Source organism: Apostichopus japonicus, chromosome 14 (genome assembly GCF_037975245.1).
Source record: "Apostichopus japonicus isolate 1M-3 chromosome 14, ASM3797524v1, whole genome shotgun sequence".
Classification (NCBI taxonomy): domain Eukaryota; kingdom Metazoa; phylum Echinodermata; class Holothuroidea; order Aspidochirotida; family Stichopodidae; genus Apostichopus; species Apostichopus japonicus.
Window position 1 is genome coordinate 23215191 of NC_092574.1, and position 13627 is coordinate 23228817.

At 37.6% G+C, this 13627-nt stretch overlaps 1 protein-coding gene across 6 annotated transcripts in view; it reads right to left on the reverse strand.

Moving 5' to 3' along the window:
• Positions 1–13627, reverse strand: part of LOC139979522 (uncharacterized) — a 148388-nt gene that overhangs the window by 109617 nt on the left and 25144 nt on the right. For 3 of the 6 annotated variants that reach the window (XM_071990426.1, XM_071990425.1, XM_071990427.1), the window contains 2 exons: positions 4400–5110; positions 573–629 (listed from right to left, as the gene is read on the reverse strand). In XM_071990426.1, coding sequence (XP_071846527.1) covers positions 573–629; positions 4400–5110 — 768 coding nt within the window. Of the gene's footprint in view, positions 1–572; positions 630–4399; positions 5111–9834; positions 10151–13627 lie in introns of those variants that run through there. The other 3 variants (XM_071990422.1, XM_071990421.1, XM_071990424.1) reach the window with 3 other exon arrangements.

A 13627-nucleotide genomic window follows, 5' to 3' on the forward strand; every position in this document is an offset into this window, starting at 1 on the left:
CTAGGCACGGTATAATGAGGGTGCTAAGGTTGTGGGGTGACAGGTAAGCAAGGAGCGAACTAAATAACTAGTCTTCTCCTGAGTCCCTTATTCCACCCGCATCCGCCCCCCCCCCTCCACCCCTCTTAGTTTCTCTTCATCTCCTTCTGGGTCATCCCTCGCTTCCTCTATCTTCCAAATCTACCGTTTGGTAAAGAGGCATTTGTGAATACAGATCAGGTTCACGCATTCAGCAGTTATAATTCTATTTACAAATTCTGGCATCATAACTGGAAGACATTCAACACTTCCTAAAATAAACATTTGGTTTCTTAAAATAAATTTCCATTTTGCTTCGTTTTCAAAAGTTTCCTTTAGACAAATTTAGAAAATTTTCTGAGATTGGTAAAAAATTGGCATCTTTCAATAAATAATGTATATAAATAACCACAAGCAGTGCATCATTTAGATGGTGATATCATGTGAAGTAGGCCAAAAATACATCTAACAGATCAGGCTGGCTGTCATCTACGTGTGTGACATTTAATAACATCGTGTTCTTAGAATGTTCGATGAAATTTGATTCTTCTTACCCTTAAGATGTCCTGAACCTTCTTATCCTTGCTCGGTTCTGTCCTTGAAAGGGGCCTCTGAAAAGACAGAATTTTACAAAATTGTTGTGAGAAGGAAAAAAAAGAAGAAGAAGAAGAAAGAGAAGTCAAAAGGAATAACGGGTTTAACACTAGGGAAATCAACGTAAACGGGTCTGCGGAAGAATTGTAATAATATAAATCAAGACTGCGTATAGGGTGAGAACTGCAAATCGAGAGAACTACATGATCATGAATGGCTGGATCTTATAAAGTATAACTTTGAATTTTACAGTTCCTTTTAAGAAAATTTGAAGAAGGGAAAGAAACAAAATGCAAAATGACGTGAATTGAACCAGAAATGACAAAGAGCAGGGTGTTTTTTTTTAAAGGAGGTTAAGGTTTACGTTTGATCTGCATTTGCAAATCTATTTCTCTATCATTCAATGGTAAATCCGGAGTGAAGAGATAGTGTGCGGTGACCCCGTAAGAGAGGTCACCAAGGGCACAGTGCTAAAATTATACAAAGTGGCGTCTTGGTAGATTAGAAAAGTGTGTTGGTGTAGTAGGAGACAGGTAAGTATCGTCGTTCGTAAATACCAAGGTTTATTTTTGTGGCCCTCGTGAACCACCCCCCCCCCTTCATGTATCTTGATAGTTTACTTTACGTTTGTCAACAAATTCTGATTGGTATTCCGTGGCCGAAAGTGCCAAATGGTAGATTTCTAATTGTCTCAATGTTCCATGAAAACAAAAACTAAGAAATCTAAACAAAGGTTAAACCTTTTCCTTTTGAGCAGAATGCATACCATCTTGCAGTTTTTCATACATATCACTCTATACAGGCCTCTCTATCCCATTCACTGTCAACTTCCATACCTTACTCCATATCTCACTTTGTACCTCTTTCCTTTGCCCTTACCCCTACTCTTCCCCCTATGCTTACCCCTATCCTTCTCCCTAGATGCTTCTCCCTATCTACTCTTATCCCCTACCTTCCCCTATATTTCCCCTACCCCTCTCCCTCCTCAGCAAGCTTTGGATTCAAATGATGAATTAATGTATTGCTCCATTTAGTTATAAACCACTCCATTGGATACTCTTTGCTTCTCCTTTACTAATGATGTGAGCTGAAAAGTCTGAGCAAAGACACTCAATACACCCTTTTCCAATCTTTATAACAACTGTCTAACACAACAGTGACAAAAGACATAAACAGATTGGCACTGATGAACAGCTTCTTACAACATCTACCGATCGACTTGCGGCATTAGCGTAAAATATATATAGCTATATTAATTTTTTGTGTGTGTATGCGTGTACATTCTCTATGGGTACTAACAGGAAATGACTCATTCTGTCAATGCGTATAAGTATCGGGCAGCTAGAACGTACATGCGCAGTGTGCCTTGGACGCCAAGTTACAGTAATAATCTTGAAAATTGGAATGGGAATCATAATTACTCCACAAATGAATATGCATTAACCTAGATCTCCTAATCAAATATATATGCTGGACATGTACCAAGGTGAGAGACGATTATTGAAGGGAATGGGGGACTGACCGGAAAAAAATTACTACCCTACGGTCCAAGCCGTTACTACCCATTCTGGAAATTCATAAAAATCACTAACATTGTTTTCCATTTTCAGTTACACTTTTTTTGCAAATCTATGAAAGGGAGGAAAAAATTTCATACGTATTCTTCTGTAATTTCATCACTTGGTGATGTTAACCTCCCTATCTTGATGTGCTTCAGTATAAAATTTGGTGAAAATGTTAAACTTTTGATCAACTATATTCCTTTATTTTTACATGTGCACATATGTACTGTATAGCCTTTAGAAGCAATCTTTCCGCACTGCTTACTTGCAACTTTCAACTCAACAAAACTTGAACTTTGTACTCTTTAGCGGCTCATACGTCGACTACCACTGTGTCGACTTTCGTGGAACGGTCCTACAAATGTTGAATAGAATTTTTCCATACTTGAAAGAATCAAGCAACATGTGATTGGTCCATAATTACACATATCGGACATCACCATTTAACACTAAGGGTTGATTGATGTAGTTTCTACAGGTTTTCCAACCAATCTATAAATAGCCAGGACTTCCTGGAAAGCTAGCCTTAGTGCACAGCAATGAAACGACATGTTGGACAGGCCTAAGGAAAGTATGATATCACAGTGCCATATTAGTGCCGTATTAGTGCCCTAACTCTCTTGTAAGAAAGTTTTGGTTTGTAAATTATGCTGTAAATTGTCTCCCATTGCTTAATTTTAGAAATTTTATGCAACATAAGCCAACAAATGCATTAAGGAATTCTTCAATCACGCAGTCCACATGTTGACGAGTAATTCGATCAATGGGACATTGCACTGTTAGGCTTGAAAGGCTGTAGAGTTGCACACTTGCAGGTTACAAGCTTTTCCATCGATCACTGAAAAACATCATTGACGGAAAAGCATTGCATGTGTTGATTTTAAAAATTAATTTTAAGATCTAAAGTAGTAAATATAAATATGCAGCCTGCTATGTAAATCAGTTAACCCATTGTATAGTCTTACCATATGTATTTGACTGAAGGGCTGCAGAGCCCATATACGTAGTAACATTAGGCTTATGTATGCCCCTAGGCTATAGTATAGGCTGAGTTGTGTTTAAGTTGAATGCGTTATGAACAGGTACCTACGGCACCGACCCAAATTAACAAACGGGTGCCAGGGAGCAATTTTTGGAACGTTCCCAACAATAGTGATGATTATGTACTTCAGTAGCACACAACATAGCCACAGTAATACAGGGGTAATTTTAGCTGCTTCAAGTGTTAAAAGCTGATCGCTGACGATCGCTGACGGTGAATTTAGAGCAGTTGTGGGGATACCGTGTTCATCATTCAGGACACGCTGTGATGTCTGTATCTGTTGTGGACCTACTGTCCTGCAGTTCATTACTCAGTTTTTTATCATAACACGGTGAATGACCGTCAGCACAGTGGTCAACCTGCTGTTTACGTTGGCAACTGGAGAGCATTATTGTAAAGGTACTATTATTAACACACTCAAGAGTTTGGGTTTTAGATCACTTGTGCATTGGAATAAAAGAATCACAATCATATATGGGGGAGGTGAGGAGGGGGAGCGGGAGGGGGGAGGGGAGAGGAGAAATAGACAGACAGATACTCATGTGTTAGATATTCATTCATCTTGAGAAATAGACAGACAGATACTCATGTGTTAGATATTCATTCATCTTGAGAAATAGACAGACAGATACTCATGTGTTAGATATTCATCTTCTGCTTCAGAGTAACACACTTGGTTACAAATTCTCCTTGAGCAAAGAGCCACATCATCAGCTCAACATTACTTTGTTTGTACGTCTCAAATCAGTATATGTTAGTGCATGGACAAGAGTGGGAAGCGAGTAGCAGTAAACAATTGTCAGGTGTGCTCTACAGCACACTTTGGACAATTCTTTGGTATCAAGTCTTTGTCCTTCTTAGGGAATTCAATTGCCGATTGCTTTGGTTTAGACTCTACAAGAAGAACGCAAAGGAATGGAATTAAGTGTATGACAATATTATGTCAATTTAGACGGCTCAACCATCCATGCAATCTTACTTGTTCATCAGACACAGGGGTGCAAGTGAATTTTATGTACCTTACACTAGGTATTTCTTTGTTATTAAATTCTGTCTATCAGAGGGGAAGGGAAACCAAGGTCCCACACCCTTGATTTTATTCTGCAGTGAAAACATAACCCCCTCTCCCCCTGGAAGTATGTATACATGGTTGTGCAGGCCTGCCTGCAGTTTTACTACTCACCATTATGTGTCCCTGGTGTTGGGCAAGTCTTGTGGCATTTGCAAGTTCTTCCTCCGTAACTCCATCCACCATGTCAACATCCATACCAAATGACGGACCGTTAGTAGTATTCTGTTGTTGGTGGGGGTGGTGGTGATTATGATGATTCAAGTCCACTTTGAGTCCCGAATTGTTCTGAGGCTTAGCGGGTAACTTATTATCCGACGTGAAAGGTGACAGTGTAGGCATTGGCTGTGACAGGTCTGCTGCTTTAGCGCAGTTTTCTAATTTATTAAGTTTATTTCGTGCCTTCTTTGAGTCTGTATGATTGTCAGGTTTTGGCATATCTGACGGTGGCGGCCTTATCCTTTGGGAAGACCCTTTGCTACCTTTGGAGCCAGATTTTGATGACAGTTGCTTGGATGGTTTCCTCTTCTCTTGCGAGTTTCCTGGTTTCGATGGATCCCCCGATGATCCAGACTTTGAGCCAGTACTACCCTTGTTGGAATGGTTACTCTTTCGTTTCGAGGATACTGGGTGGCTACCATTGTGTTGGGCTTGCAAATCAGCTATTAAAGCAGGATTCATTTTGAAAATGTCTTGCGCTGGAAACGGCTCCACCGGTGTCTGTGGTTGTTTTGGAATCCCTATCAACGTTGACAACTGAGACGTACTCACAATTTGGAAAGGCCCTAGAGTTTGTTGAACTGAATGGCTCAAGTGATCAGAGGCCTAGAAGAAGAAACATAAAAAAAAAGGAATAATTACTCAACAGGCAAAGAGATATATAAATTATTCCATTCTCAAAGAAAGCTTTAATGCTATAGTGACCAATGAGGGTTGTAGGTGTCACCCCTGGTGAAGCCTGGGTAATATTCACTCATATTGTCTGGATTACCTCTCAACCTAATGAAGAGGTTTATGTGGTTACACACAGTAGACTGCTCGGAAATGATCAATACTAGGCTTTCAACCATTTATTCTGATTAATTTTTTTTTTTAAAAGGTTAGCACGTATTTCCTTTTTCATTCGCAGACCTAATATTTTATGACTAATTCCAATTTTTTATGCCACCACTTAGCAAACTAAAGTGACTGATTACAGCTGATATAATTTCATACTGTACATGATAGAACACAGCTCAAGCAGTGGTTGGACGATCATCATCAATGACTGCTTTAACTGTCTAAGCAATCCATCCGAACCTTTAATACCAAATCCAATATCTCTTAAACCTCATTAAACAGAATAAAATGGGATAAAATGAAGATGGAAAGTTATATCTGTTAGCTTTCTATCAGCATAATTTCTGAGTCAGTTCAAGCAGAGTTTGTCTGAATGAACCCTAGGAGTTTGTCAATAGGGATTCCTCCTAAAATCCTCAAAATGGATAAACTCTCAGAAACAGCTTAGTAAGTTTAGAATGAAAATTTCACCAAGTTGCTTCGATCATATTCACTACTAGATTTGCCTCTGAACCATCCTTTCAACGATACACGTAAAGGTAAACTCCACAACAAGGCTGTGTGAAAGGGTTGATGACAAGTTTCCTTCGGAAAATGATCAATTCTGCAATCCTAGGAAGTTATATTCACCAGTTATTTGGAAATTCTTATCTCCGAAATATTCATGCAAAAAATCACAACAAACCAACATAAAAAACATGTGGACTGTTGTCATAGTTATCATTGTAAGGTATGCTGAACACAATAGTACCATGAACAATCCCCTTCTAGGTATTCTATTTCTGTGGTAAATTCCAATCACCCAATAATCGGTTTTCTTACAATCTGAACAATTTTGTCTGGCTTATTGCAGACTCTGGGATACAAAGAATTCATAGAAGTGCAGCCAACCATATATAGTTCAATAACCTGTTGTTAATAATCATTCAAATTTAGGTTAATCAAATCCTAATGAGAAAAATCCTAATGAAAAGGTTCCAAAACAAACAAGTAATTCTTATGAAATGTACGATAACGGTGAGGTTCCCCAGAGTCTTAAATATAAAAAAAATACATATAAAAATATTCCAGAGATGCACATCACAATGAAATTGTAGCAAAGGAGACCCCAGACTCACTGGTATGGCTATTATTATGGCTACGAGTAACGTTACTTACCTGTCTCCTTGATATATGCACCCCAATCTACCCTATCATATGAAACTGATAACATTCTTACACTGTGCCTCAAGGACCCCTCTAAGGTCGGTCACTACCCTCCTCCTTCCTTGTAGTACTAAACTTTCAGAACGGTACATTTGGAAGAGGAAGTGGGCATATCGTCTGAAATGGGTCGTTAGGCATTGCGATGCCATTATGTCACACACAGACAAACAGACCCACACGCACACATCCCATCCCCGACACATATATAGATTTGCTTTGCCTTACGACAAGGTAATCAAAAATATATGTTGCTTTGCTTTCTTTTACAATTTCTTTTAGTGGTTTTTCGTCCTCTGTAATAAATTTTACTTTTGATGCTAAACATTCTTGCTTTCTTATGCACTTCTTCTGACAAAGTTACGGTTATTGTAGCGTCTATCAAAATTGACTACCTTGATAATGAGAAAATGTTACAGAACCTGGAATATTTTGAAACGAATATGAATCCAACAGGAGATGCCTCCTATTATCAAAGTTTTCTTCTTTTTGGTCATTACCTGTTAGAGCTTGATTTCGACAGTACAAACACACAAAACCTCAACTTAAAATGCTAATGACAGTAATTCCAAAGCCTTTTTAATTCAAACTGCTTTGCTTGATGACACAAATTTTCACCATCATTTTGTCGACCCTCCGGTGGCCTATGTTACAGTATGGCTTACAGAACGAGGTCTAAAGGGAAAGGGGTATACTCTTTCCCTTACAGAAAATTTTATATGATTACGGGTTCTTTGTTGCAAACTGGTGTTTTCCCTGTCTTTCCCCTTTCTTTCTTCCAAATTTTTTGGCAAACCTCCATCATTTGTTGACGACCTTATTACAAGGGTCTCGATCCCACTTTGAATACCAGGGTTCTAAAGCAATGACAAAATGTTACCGGATTAGGAAGATAGGAAATTGCATACCTCTATTAGACATGGGTAAGATAAAATTATACATAAATCATTGTGGATATTAACAACCTATTAACTAAACATCCCAATGGATTCCAACTGCAAATTATTATTGTTTGGGAGCATGGTATTATGTGCCTGAATGTAAAAAAAACTTGGCCCTACTGATATGTCTTGTTTTTTAAAAGGTAGCAAAATAAAGTATTACACAGAAGACTGCACATGTTTGAAAATCTTAAACATCATGTATCGAACAAATGCAGTAGAAGAATTAAACATTAGGCTTATGAAGTCACAGGACAAACAAATTTGCAATTGTCATAAAAGTGAGCAAATAAAATAGGATATTGTAATTGAAAATATTTTCAAAACTGCACCTGCTTTTACACTATTTTGTAGATATAGATATGTTGCTATGAAGGCTGGGTATCCTAAGTCAATATGTACATTTAGTTCTATGTTTATTTTTGTGAGTTTAAAAACAACAAATTTGGTAAATAACTATATATATAGTAACAGGACACTGAAGGTACATGTCTATACTGTAATAATTCTATTAACTGTTTTGATGCAAAACAAGGTGGGAACATGATGCTAAGTTGGTACAATAAGTAGTTCGTTTAAAAAAACTGTGTTGTGTTGCTCTCATTTGGGATGTCCTTTTTTCTTTCATAGGTCTAATATCAGGAATCATCATGACATTCTGACTGAGCATACTGAAAAGAGCATCGTTGAATGCCTTTGAAATAACTTTGGAGGAGAGGGAACGGTGAAGGGTGAATGGGGGAACAGGGAAGGGAGAAGGGAGGAGTGGGAAGGGCTTCATGGCATGTGATAAATGTACTAAGTTTGATTTTGGAGAGATTGGTCAAGTCACTTGAATCAATGAATATGAAACTTGATGTTTACCTGCAGGGAGAGGAGTGGATAATAACTTGTGGAGCCAAAACCAAAAACATCACTTCAACTGTTACTGATTGATGCTTTACACTCTTGTGTTTTCCCCAATACATGTTTAATTGCAACTACAGTAACTGGATTGTATTGTTGAGTTTTACTAAACGGTACTAGCAACTTGTAGATCAAGGATGGATCATACACATTACTGATATCATCTAAATATAATATGACAAAACTAAATAACAATTTTCTTTGGTAATTATAGCATCTATAGCCTTCAACTACACCTTGACCATGCAGGACTACCAAATACTATGGCACTTAAATTTCCAATGTCCAGATGGTTCACAATGTGTACTCAATCCAATGGTAGCTCCCCGAAGCTCAAATACTTACACATTGACATTGCAGGAGTCAGGACTACCAAATACTATTGCACTTAAATTTCCAATGTCCAGATGGTTCACAATGTGTACTCAATCCAATGGTAGCTCCCCGAAGCTCACATACTTACACATTGACATTGCAGGACTACCAAATACTATTGCACTTAAATTTCCAATGTCCAGATGGTTCACATTGTGTACTCAAATCCAATGGTAGCTCCCTGAAGCTCACATACTTACACATTGACATTGCAGGACTACCAAATACTATGGCACTTAAATTTCCAATGTCCAGATGGTTCACAATGTGTACTCAATCCAATGGTAGCTCCCTGAACCTCACATAATTACACCTTGACAGTGCACTTGAATTTCAAACAGCTGGTTCACAATGTGTGCTTAAATCCAATGGTAACACCCTGAAGCTCACATACATCCACTGAATGCAAAACAACTTGTACTATACCAAACAAGCAATCAACCATACCTACTGTACCGAACAAGGGAATCAAACTATACCTACTGTACCAAACGAGGAATCAAACATACCTACTGTTCCAAACAAGCAATCAAACATACCCACTGTACCAAACGAGGAATCAAACATACCCACTGTACCAAACAAGGAATCAAATATACCTACTGTACCAAACAAGCAATCAAACATACCTACTGTACCAAACAAGCAATCAAACATACCTACTGTACCGAACAAGGAATCAAACATACCTACTGTACCAAACAAGCAATCAAACATACTAAGAGCTTTGCTGTTATTTCCGCCAACTACTGTAATGCACTGAAAATATCGTTTGTAATTATAGACAAATCTCTACAATGAAAGTACTGTATTGTACAGTTCCCTCAAGGCCAACTTACTTTGGGACAAACTATAATAACATTATTTCTCAACATTTTTACACATTTCTTAAAAGACAATAATGTAAGGAAAAACATTGCAAAGCAAATTCTGTTCCAACGGATCTAATGGAAGGAGAATTCAAATCTATTCAGAATCCCACTCTTTCCCTAATCGATAGTTCTGACTGCCGCTGCTAACAATTTGCTGTTTTTTTTTTTTTTTTTACGTGCGTGAATTTCTTACCTCCATCACCTCAAACTGTTCACAGTCGATACAGGTGCATTGCCATCTTTTGTTACCGCCGTCATCACCATCCTCTGATGACGACGACGATGGTGATGACGATAATGGCGGAAGTGGACCTTCCTCCCAGTTTGAGTGAAGGATTTTCCTCCAAAATGAATCAAATTCGTTCATCCTTTTAATGCCTTCATTTATTCAAGATGGCGAAACCATTACGAGAAACCTTTCTAATAACGCAATTGCAGCGTATTTCCTTCTCCACGCATTTCCGCCTCTCTTGGCTACGTCTTGAACAGTCAGGAAACGGACTCAAAATGGAAATGTATTGAAGGTAAAAGGTATATTGAAATTTGAGCATCTTTTGAATTGTTTATACAAACAACAAACTCTCTCTTTATAGTTCAGGCTAAGAATATATGTGTGTATCCTGTCCTGCGTTGCTAAAATTAGCATAACCTTGTCATAAGTACCTCAAAATGTGTCACTTTATGTAGTTTGACCGGTCCAAGTAAGATAAATGATTGGTATTATTTTATGAGTAACAACTGGTCTCTCCTTCATTTTGCTCCATCCATTGTACTTGGTGAATATTCCAAAGCAAAATCTTCCCTTTAAATAATCTGATCTATGGTTGTTGGATGCTATTTATGTTTACATAATCATTTGTTTTGTTTGGGGATCTGGACTATATCCAACAATTCACCATAGAGAAATATTATGGGATAGCATTTTCTTTTTCAAAGATGAGTGAGTTTGTTTTGGCTAATACAGACAGACCTTTAATATTGAGAATCTGTTGATATGGATCATACAAAATGGCACACTAGTGTACATATCCTTGATGCATACAATTTTTGTTAAGTATGACCTCTTTTTGTTAAAGTCTCATTAAAAATTTATTGCATATCAAGCAGTTTTAACTTTTACAGGTCTTGACAGGTCTTTACAGGATAGCATTTTCTTTTCAAAGATGAGTGAGTTTGTTTTGGCTAATACAGACAGACCTTTAATATTGAGAATCTGTTGATATGGATCATACAAAATGGCACACTAGTGTACATATCCTTGATGCATACAATTTTTGTTAAGTATGACCCCTTTTTGTTTAAGTTTCATTAAAAGATTTATTGCATATAAAGTAGTGTTAACTTTTACAGGTCTTGCTGTCTTAACCTGCTGCATGCAGTGAATAATTTCCATCAATATATGATTATCAGTTATAGTTATGCCCTAGATAGCACCAGCAGGTGAGAAGATCCCCCAACTTAAGACTGTGGATGGAGCATTCTCATGCAGTTTCATGCATGAACACTACTCCAGCAATGTTGCAGCTCAGTTGACTGGACTGCAAAGAAACTTTTAGGTACAGCCCTAAGTCTTGCATGCCACAGACACAATTTGTCAAAAACAGCACATGCAAGGAGGATTAAACTAAAGATATTAAAGGACATAATTATTATTAGGATAACTTATCAAATTGAGTTCAGTTTTCAATTTCATTTCAATTTCCAAATTTCTTTCATTCCTTAGAAATGTTAGAAATGCTGAAACTTTGACCACTAATGCCAATCTCTCCCTCCCCCATCTCCCTTCCTCGTCTCCCCTCCCCCATCTCCCCTCCCTCATCTCCCCTACCCCATCTCCACTCCACCTAACACTTTCAGTGTTTTGGCATATGGGAATATATGCTGATTACTTCAGAAAACAATTTAATTTCTGACTGTATCATAACCGACCAGACAGCATAAAGGATACCATCAATATTCGCCAAGTCGCTGACATCAATGCTTCAATGACAACATTGTTCTACATTCGGAAGCATACTTTAAATGACGGTTTAAGCACAAGTCCCTGTCACTTTCATTTATCTCATCTCCCTACATGTAATTAGTATAGGGAGTTGAGATATCGTATTTCACCACACATCAGAAATATGTGTCACCAACTCCTCCTAGACCGTGACTTAGTAAGTTCGATGAAGTTCAAACTTCGTGGGTAGGTGCCTGACTATGTAAACTCGTGTCTGCGTGACAGATGATATCATTGGTCTAAGGTCAGAGGTCAAAAACCTTAAAACTTGGTTCTTAATCATTTCTCCTTGTCAACATGTAGGACAAAGTCATAATTAAACCACACAATAACAGAGAATGACCAGACAAATTTATAAATTGTAACAATTTTGGTGTTTAGGGTCGAGGACAAAGGTCAATTGAGGTCAATTTGGCCTAAAAAATAAGTCCATTCAAGTTCAAACTAACTGTGTAAAAAAATGACAGCCTTTTGAGCGAAATTAGGATGCTAAGAGTAAAGTCTGGAGGAGATGAGCTCTGCAACTCCATGGATTACCATCTTGTTTTACTTATAACAAGGTGCTTGTACTATACCTCAATTTAATTAGAAAGTGTCCAACCATAAAAGAAATTTAATAAGTGCCCAAAATAACCTGCCTGAACATGGGCAGAAGAATCCAAGATCTCATACACTGTAGTACAAATGTCGAGGCAACGATCTAAATTATTAAACCATAGATGCAATGTTATCCCTGATGCACTGTGCATGGATGACCTAGATCAGACCAAAGTACTAACAGCATTGACCTCATCAGCACCTTCCAATCATCCACAATATCCAGCAGTATCATAGCAGGGACTGAGAGAATTATATCCCAAACAACTCCCCTCTAAACTTAAACTTAAGTTAAGAGACCTTACCTGTCTCTTTAATACTGAGTAATGCACTTTTGTCTGCTGTGCTCTTAGAGACAGGAGAGCACTAAATAATTGTTTCCTCAATTGGAGAATGCTCTTGCATAAAACAAGGATTCATGGAGATAAAGCAGAGAAATTAAAGACATCACAATGATGAAGAAAGCAATGCTTTAGTTCTATGAAATAAATCATGGTCAGTGCAGCGTGACAGCAATTAAAAATTAACAAATTGATGAACTTACACTTTCCTGTTGAGCTACGGATCCGATCAAATGCACTTTCAGCGTTTCTACCACTACTCTACAGTTAATTAGAATCAGCCCATGAACTCAACTTGGTTTCTGTATCTATTCATTCGGACTATGTTTTGATCCATGGAGACAAAAGCAGAGAAAGCAAAGACTTCACAATGATGAAGAAAGCAATGCTTTAGTTCTGTTTCATAGACCATGGTCATTGCAGTACCACGATGACAGCAATTAAAAATTAACAAATTGATGAACTATCACTTTCCTGTTGAGCTACGTACAGTATGCAAGCAAATGCACTTTTAACGTTACTATCACCACTGTACAATAATTAGAATCATCCCATGAACTCAAATTACACTATGTGCTTTGAAAAAAGATCTTTCACGGCTCACTAAACATTTTATCCTGAGGATTCACTGCAAAAAGGCTCACTGCCACTGGTTTGAAACTAGATATGAAGTTATCATTGTTTAATTAATGCAAGTAAACAAGGAAGCTTTTACATAGGACACTTCATGCCAGAGTCTAGGGGTTGATTAAGGGACACCTTTAAATACAAAATCAACGGTGGTTATTTCCCTTTCTGGAGAAGATGACCAACCTCATGCATATTAACTTGAAAATTATATAAAAGTACTAGCAAATTTAACAGTTCTTGTATCTTGTGTGATTAAATATAAACACAAACCAATAAAGATACCATTTCTGCAGCAGATTGCACATCTTTCTTACCTGGAAATAGTCACCAAACGTATTTCAATTAAAAAAAAATCAAATTGAAAGGGGAGTTTGTTTCTTTGTTGTTTGGGTAGTCCCCAAGTTGCATTGAAAGCT